At 40.3% G+C, this 8,880-nt stretch overlaps 1 protein-coding gene across 1 annotated transcript in view; it reads left to right on the forward strand.

The window, feature by feature from the left end:
* LOC103365343 (slit homolog 3 protein-like) overlaps positions 1–8,797 on the forward strand; it is a gene marked incomplete at its 3' end in the record, with an annotated part of 27,207 nt that extends 18,410 nt beyond the window's left edge. The window contains exons 3-4 of the mRNA XM_008292764.1: positions 5,000–5,071; positions 8,726–8,797. Of these exons, the coding sequence (XP_008290986.1) occupies positions 5,000–5,071; positions 8,726–8,797 (144 nt within the window). The remainder of the gene's footprint in view (positions 1–4,999; positions 5,072–8,725) is intronic.
* Positions 8,798–8,880: the final 83 nt, after the last annotated feature.

Raw genomic sequence — 8,880 nt, forward strand, 5'->3', positions numbered from 1 at the left:
TGTGTGTGTGTGTGTGGGGCTTTAATAACTATAATCACCGCTGGCTGCATGCAGCTTCCCTCCTCACTCAGTTTTAACCAGACCGGCAGATAAAAATACACTTCCAGCACAAACGACGCTGAGGAGTGGTAATGAGTTTCTGCATGTGTGCGTTTGCATTTGTAAGTATATTTGTTTAACCAGACTCTTCCTTGTTAGGACCATAGTGGATTTTGGAACTTATATCAGTTTAACCCTGTGAAGCCCAGACAGTATCTGGCTGTTTGTTTCCTCCTGTCACATTTCTCACTCACTGTGGCTCATTGTTCACTGCAATATGAAGTCCAGCACCTCTATGGAAACAGCACAACCATGGCTAGAGGTAGAGGGGACTCAGAAATGTCCTCTGTGCAGGTTGACACAGGCATAATGCCTCAAATGGCAAAGAAATAGGGAGTTAAAATCGTAATTATTCATTTTACAGAAACTGAAAAAGAACAATATCAACATGTGCAAAGTCAGCAGGAGCACCAAAATGGAAAAAATATGTTGCTTTACATGCTATAGACATTTACTACACATAGTTTAAAATTTGTTTCCATATTTACTATCTCCACTGTGTGAACTCAGTTTGCAGTTCAGCTGAAAAGCCCCTGATTTTTGTCCTGTGACTCTTATTCGCAACTAATAACTTCCCAGTTGCTGTAAGGAGCACAGAATTTTTTAGTTTTTTAGAGAATCTGTTTAGATTAAATGGTTTAGTTTCGGTTCGTCTTTACATGAGACCTGTAGAGTAAAGCAAGCTTAATGAAATATTACTATTTCAAGCTTAAATTTTATGTTTTCCAGTAAGACGATGCATCACAGACGGGTAATATATGAACTGTCAAAAAGGTTAAAATCTAATGATTTTTTCCCTGTTTTTATGACTTCTTTCTGTGATAAAAGGTTTGGCAATACTTCTTTCAAATATAGCATGCGTTTTAAACCCACTGGCAGTTTTTTTTTTTTTGGTTCAGAGGGTTGATGTACTCACAAACTTTCAACAAAACAGTAAAGAGAAAGAAACGATTTAAGTATTTGCCTTCAGTGTATATGAGACAGAGTGGAAGGAACAAGGTAAAACTGCTGTGCATGTGTGTGTGTGTGTGTGTGTTTGCGTGTGGTGGGCCAGCAGCTTGTTTCATGTGGTTGGTGATAAACTGCTGTGACATTTCCCTACGCTAAATCTCTTAAAGAAATTGGGAGGAGATTGCTTGGGAAAGAGGAGATAGTCTGAGAAAGTACACTTTAAAGTGCGCGCACACACACACAAGCACACACACACACACACACACATACATGCTTCCTCCCGACACACATTCTTACATTCGTATCAAGGGATGAACAAAAGCTTACATGGGCACCATACATGGTCACCTTTAGCCTTATCTTTAGTCAAATGGGTATTAATGTTATTTACCAGACCTCGATATCTCCCCCTCACACTCCATTTCTCTTTCTCGTACACACACACACACACACATTTCTCTTTCTCGTACACACACACAAGTGCCTGGTTCTGTGATTCCTGGTCATTTCAGCCATACATGCCTCCCATGGGAAAACTCTGCATGTACTTTAACGCGTCTAACATTCTTCCCATGATGGGCTGCAAGAGAAAAAAAAAACCTCTCAATGCCCATGCTTACGTACAAGCTACTAATTACTTATATTTCCTGCTGTTAAAATACACGTCTGCCATTACATGTAATCTGACTTCTGTTAAAAACATCTAAACAACGACATGATCTGGTTGCGCTTTAACATCTCCAGTGATCAGAGTACAAAAATAAAAATTAACTGGACTCATTTGTTGGAATTTTAAATCGTCCAACTCTGACTTCATAAAAGCTCCTAAATCAGACTGTTGGCTGTAATCTGATTAAACGTTTAGCATCATTTTCTGTTCATCCAAAAACTTGTAATCCTATCCAGCAACGTCAATACTTAAAAAAAAAAAAAGAGAAATCTGCGCACTTAAACGCAGCTAGTTTCTGCAGGCACACTGCATGCGCAACACTTAGCGTAATCTCTTTGGCAGCCGCTCTTTGCGAGATCTCTTCCAGATTGTGGCGAAATTGAGTAATTCCAAACAAATTTAGATGTAGGTGAAAACTTGTGCCTGATATTGAACATTTGGCTTTGGAAAGTTAATGTGGTTTCACCCATTGTGTGTAAACAACAAGTAAAGTTAATATCCCCTGAAGTATTTCCTTATTTCCTTCCGAGGCCAAGTTCTCGCAGTTTGATATAAGGTGGTGTGACATCATGGTGCTTTTTTATAATGGTTGCTAAGACTTTCTAACAGGGTTGAATGAAAGAGTTATTGGACACACCAGTCCCACATGAATTCAATACTTGTTTGTTCTCTTTTCTCCATCTCTGCGGATGACTAATGCCTGATACAGACCAATATAAAAACAATACCTCATCTGAGCGATATGCCAGCATCGACTCCCCGCGCCATGTGTTTGGCCTCCCTTGCTAATCTAAACGTTTTTCAATAAATCAGCTTGCGGTTGATCTCTCATTTGGACAAATAAACTTTGATAGTTATTCAAAGTTATGTCTTGATTTAGCTTTCCCCGGAGTTTGCAGGATATCCTTTTTTTTTTCTCATCAGGATGTAGAAAATGCAGCTACACATGGAATAAACGTGCAGGATTCATCTTGTTTGGATTGTAAATTATGATTGATGCTGGGGAAAGAATGTGCAAATGCTTATGTGTGTGTGTGTGTGTGTGTGTGTGTGTGTGTGTGTGTTTGAGAATTCTTTGTACCAGTGCATGACTCCTCACCACCGTTTATGTTTTACATGTTTACACTCTTATCTGACGTTGCTCATTAGTGCTGGGTGTGCATGTCTATGAATCCCCTGTACAGCGTGTATTTACACCTGTCAGCTTGTGTTTGACTTTGTTAGGTAAGAGTTTGGACTTGTTTCTCAAACTGTGATTGCAGCACATTTGCTATCGTTTGTCTGTTTAGAAGCTGTTTAGAAGCTTCTTTCTTTCTTTCAAACAATTTTCACCAAATATTATTAGTGAGTTTTTTTTAAAAAAAGATATATTTTTTGTAAATAATTTCCTCCTGTAATTATGAACTGCAAAGTTTATAAGTACGAGGTGAGTCAGAAAAGTTCCAGGACTGGTGTCACAAAAGATGTATTTCAAACCCAAACTGCAAACTACCAGTTTTTCCCTTCAGACGACCAACCAGCTCGTCTACAGAGATCCTGCAGCGTTTGCTTCGTTCAGTGCACAAGAAGAGGCGAGAGTTGTGGCAGGACAAGTCGTGGCTGCTTCACCATGACGCCTGCTCACAATACCCTGAGCATCCAACAGTTCCTGGCTGAGAAGAACATCGCTGTGCTGGAGCAACCTCCCTACTCACCCCACCTGGCTCAGTGGGATTTTTTCCTCTTCCTCAAGCTCAAGAGGGTCATCAAGTGGACCCGTTTTGAAGATGTGGACGACATCAAGATGGCTGTGATGATGAAGCTGTGGAGGATCCTGGAAGAATAAAGTGCATGGTGGCAGAGAAGGCTGGGAAAGTGTGTTAGACTCCAGGGGGATTACTCCGAAGGGGAAAACTTGTAGTTTGTAGTTTGTATTTGAAATCTATCTTTTGTGACACCAGTCCTGAAACTTTTCTGACACAACTCATGTATGTGCATTTTTTTCTATGTTTTTGTCATAGAAAATTGAGAGAGAATAATGATGAAAATATGTAAATTAGCACCTCACAGTCTTTCTTTAAGTAGCTAGAAAAACAACAACCAAGAAGTGCTTATTGTGCAAAATGACATGATACTTTTAACATCCATTCTCACCGATTTTTTTTTGTTCTTTTGTCTTATTTTCACGAGTGAGGGGATAAGTGAGCATACATCTATGCATATGTAGAGCGCTGCAGACTGCATTTTCTTCAGGAGTACACATGTGCATGAATTGAATGCATGTTTCATTGTGTATGTCTGCGTCTGTTATCTCTCATCCAAGTGTATGTTTCAGTGTGAGTCCAACAGATGTGTGTGTATTTGCATGTGTGTTTATGCAGCGAGCCCATATGACACACCGTGGATTAATGGCTGAAATACAGCTTCATGTCTAAACATTTTCTTTGAAAGAAAATTTAAAGGAGGGTCATGCCAAAACAATTCAAAGTCCACATGGCAGGCCAGACACTGTCTCTTTTTGATACGACTTCTTTAGCGTTCTCTGGCTCCACGTTTCTTTTTATACCTCGCTCACTCAATCCATCTTGTCATTCTGAGTCTCACTGTTTTTTGCATCTCTGCCTCTTCTTTTCCCTTTAGTTTCTTTTTCATCCTCTCTTCCTCTGCCTCACATCAGCCCCTCTTTTTTTCTCCCCCTCCTCCCTCTCAGGAGATGTCACTCTTAACATCCTCGGACAGAAAATATAAACACACATATCAGTTGAGAGGTTCTCTCTCTCTTTTTCTGTCCCATCTGGAAAACCTTAGCGTGCCCCCAGAACATGACAACAGACACAGAGAGCAGAGAAGGAGAGTAAACACAGAAATATGTGTTACAGTGGGAGCAGCACTTGGACGACGGACGAGAAAAGATGAAGAATGGAAGAGTGATGGGTTGTTAGTTATTTGTTTTGGATCGCTGAGTTGTCCATTTGTCAAATGCTGCAACTTTTTGAGCTGTTGCTTCATGCCAGACTCATTTGTTCAGTGTCGCTTGTTTATATGAAAAGTGTCTCTTTCGTTGTTTGCATTGGCCAGAAAGCATCCACATGATTGCCTGTCAATGTGATACTGAAATTGAATCCTTTTAAAAGACGTGCTGCCTGCAACTGTGTAAAGTCACTCATATCATTGCCTCCCGTTGACATCCACGGTCACGTCTCTCTTGTGACTTCGCTTGCTTTTGCTTTTGAATTCGGCATTTTTAAACTACAAGTGTTGTTCTTCTCTCTCTCTGTCTCTTTATGCTCGTCACTATAGTCATCTGGAGGACAACCAAATCAGTGTTATCGAGAGAGGAGCCTTCCAAGACCTCAGGCTGCTGGAGAGACTGTGAGTATGCCATGTTACGCTGCTAACTGGGGGTGTGAGGGAGAAAACTAGGCAGTGTGAACTCAGCACCTGATGCAAAAAGAAAGCATTCTAGGCATGTAAAAAATCCACCAGGCTACACACACACACACAAAGTATGCATACATGGACATCCATGAACACAAAGTCACACATATTTGACTTACTACTGTGTTTTTTTTTCTTATTTTTAGAAGTGCCTTTGATTTACTCCTTCTGCATGTCTGTTCTGTAAAGTGTGCTCACACAGAGTGTACCTGGTTGATACCCAAGTCCATCCACTTCACACCTCGCCATGGAATCTCCCATAGATGCTGCCTTCTTCCCTGTGTGTGTGTGTGTGTGTGTGTGTGTGTGTGTGTGTGTGAGTGTGTGTTTGTGTATCCGTCAGCTCACACCAAGGCTCTAGTCAACAGAATGGAGGTGTCAGTGTACAACACGACACTTCCCACACACACACCTGCCTGTTTATGACTCTGTGTCGGAGTATTGATGGGCAGACAGCTCTGCAGGAAGATGATTCTGTCACATGAGAGACAAAGACAAACTAATCCCCTTTGGGCCCCCTTTGCCAATTATAAAGGTGGCCTTCAGATGAGGACAGAATTTCTAAACTTAGCAAACTGGCTGTCGTAGCAATGTTGAATTTACAAGCTGAATATTTAATTTCTCTATTAATTTGTTTGTTCGTGCAGTTTATTTTTCAATTAAAGTAATTTAAAAAAATGTCTTTAGCTATCTAGATACTGTTAATTGGTCACCATCTTTCTGAAATGTACTTTTGCAGTCATACAGTCGTCCTCAAATGTATTCATACCCTTCCATTAAAGAAAAAGCAAATTCACAATCGTCACTCAAATAACTCGTCCTTCTTTATAAATTTGAGGACGACTGTACATAAACATAGGATGTTTGTAAGTGACTGCAGAGTGATGAATGTTGCTCAGCTTCTTTTAAGATTTCATTGATTTGCTTTGAAAAGAACACTTTAGGTTCTACAAGAGCGAGAACAGGTAGGAATGTTTTTTTTAAGATTTCAAAATAAAAGTCTCTGGACAACTGGGTGGCATTGTAGCTACAGCGGGGTAATGGAGACATAAAAAGAGACAAAGCAGTTCACTTCAGCCGTCAGCAGACTTCTCCAACACTCGACAAAGTCTTGAGAGACACTGAGTGACAGCAACATGTGGCTCCAAATGGAGATCACACGTCTGATAGTGAAAGTGTGAGGTGATGAGCTGCTTTAATGTGAAAAGGCCCCTTAATACAGTGTGTCAGGACAGGTCAGAGGCTACAGATGAGAGGGTGAGGAGGTTTGGCGGGCAAAGCGTCAAAATTCACATGAGAGAAGGTTTTTCATTGATCCACGTCATTTCAAGATATGATTCAGTGCATTTTTAAGGTAGTCCTTAAAGTGTAGACTGAAAGTACATTTAATTCACATTACTGTTTAAGAATGGCACTTTACCCAAAGTTAATCTCTGTTTTGGCTAAAAAAAACTTCTCCTGCAGTGCAGCAATGGTAAGAGTGAGGGTCCTAAATTGTGCCTTCTACTTTACTGATAGTGAAATGGTTTTTAAAATGCTTAGTTGACAGGGTCTCTGATGTTGTGTCTGCCGGGGTGATAGGTCAGAGGTGAGAGGTCCGGGTGCTGAGTCCGTGTGATTTATGGAGTCACAATGTGAAAAACATGGAGCTTTTGTAGTCGTCTCCTCGAGAGAAGACGTTCATTTATGTCAATCCGTGAGTTATAAAGTCACGGGTAAAAGACTGTGAAATGTCAGAATGTGATGATCCACTGTTTTAGTGCTGTGTGTGAATATAATTGATGGATTTCCTACAAAAAGAACTGAAGCTTTGTCAACTTTTTTATTTCGTTTTCTTTACAAAAAAAACCCAGTGAAATTATTTTCTGTAGGTTTCCAAACTATTTCTTGTAGATTTTACTGTGAATCGGACTAATAGGGGGGATAATTTTCCAAATTTTAAAAAATACAGTGCCCATAGACTTGTGGTCTGGTGTGATTTCAAAGGTTCCAAGTAGAAAAATAAGTCGTCATTATTGCTTGAAGATACACAAAGGATTCTTCCTTTAAAAACCATAACTGTGTTGTGAGTCTTAAAATGACTCACGACTGTAATAGTAGCTGATCATGTGCTTTGCTTTTCGTACGAGCAGTTATTTTCTAGGAGCAGGGGTCAATTATTTCAAATGGTGGGTGTCTCTTTTTGGACTGCGTTTCTCTTTCCATTTGTGCACGCAGGAGTGAAAGTCAGGGTCTTATTATCATTATCCAGAGGTTAAAAGGTTGGTGTCTGTGTCTTCTCCGACACAGATTCTGCCTCGTGACCCCGTGACCCTCCGCCCTCCTCGTCTTTTCTCTTTCCCTTCCACGCCTCGTTCCTCAGCCCAAAATGCTTTGGTAGCCTGATAACACTTTCACTCCCTCTGCTCGCGCTGTCCTCATCTATCTCCGCTGCGGCCAACCCCACCTTGCTTTTGCACACATGCACATCGTTCACTCTCAAACACTCTTCGCTGCTTTCACGGCACCATTCTTTCAGTCTCTCCATCTTCTTCTGCCTGTCTTTTCTGTTTAAATATTTGCCATGTGTTCAATGCGTGCGCCTTTCAACTTACTTAAGCAAGGAATGGAAATAGAAAATATAATACAGACCTGGGCATGAGAATATTTGTTTAATCTCATATTAACGTCATTAGAAAAACATGATGAAGGTTTGTTAGAAATAATACCAAGACAGGTGCTAATGTTGATCAACAGAAATGGATTTTCTTTTTTAAACTATACATCCATATTGTCATAATCAGAAGTTGTTTTTGTTGCTCTGCTATGAGTAAAAGCAGCCTGTCCACATAAATACTTGTGTACATTTTTTACTTGTTTGCTGCACTTTCTAAAGTTTTGTATATAGACAGGATCGATTCTTTGAAAGAGCCTTTTTTGGTATGTTTCTCTTGAGGCCGGGTGCGTCGACCACATGTACAGTGAGCACGATGGATGAACTATCAGTTCTATATATGAGAAGTATTTAGTGAGTATGAATTCCTCTGCAAAGCTCTTGCATTTTATAAATTTTTTCCTATGAGAAAAAAAAAATAGGTCAGTAAGATTAAGCTAAGCCAGTAAGTTTTTTTTTTTTTACCATTCAGATACACAGCAGTGCACTTGGCTCTCTTATAATCCTCTAATTGATGATTCAGTCTTTTCATAAAAGGACAAAACAGATTAAGACTTTTGCCAAAGTACATTGTAAACGTACAAAGAGTAGTGTCGTTGGAGTGGATCATCCTGGATCAGTCTTACTTCTGCTGATCTTTCAACACCAGTAGCACAAACTTGTTCCTCTCCTCAGAGCATATGTGAGGATGATTACGGAGCTTCAACACTGATAACCTGTAACTGACACGCATACATAAAACACTGTGCGATAACCTGTAGGCCACGGATACAGGAAACCAGACGGACTTTCCCATGAGTTTGAACCCGCTGACCTTCGCGGTGATTCAGTCAGCTGTGTGGCGATTGTTCCGTCAACACAATATCAGAGTGATTTATTAAGAGCGTGTTGTCGCCTTGAGTTTATTTCTTTTCTCCTTCTGTTTCTCCCTGTAGTCGCCTGAACAGAAACAAACTCCAGTTTCTCCCAGAGCTTCTCTTCCAGTCCAACCCCAAACTAGGACGACTGTGAGTACTCTTTTTTTTTTTTTTTTCTCCACCTCTCCATCCACGATTTCTCTCTGACTCTCATCACTCTCTCTCTCTCTCTC

The sequence above is a fragment of the Stegastes partitus genome, unplaced genomic scaffold (assembly GCF_000690725.1).
Source record: "Stegastes partitus isolate 25-593 unplaced genomic scaffold, Stegastes_partitus-1.0.2 Scaffold830, whole genome shotgun sequence".
Taxonomy (NCBI): Eukaryota; Metazoa; Chordata; class Actinopteri; family Pomacentridae; genus Stegastes; species Stegastes partitus.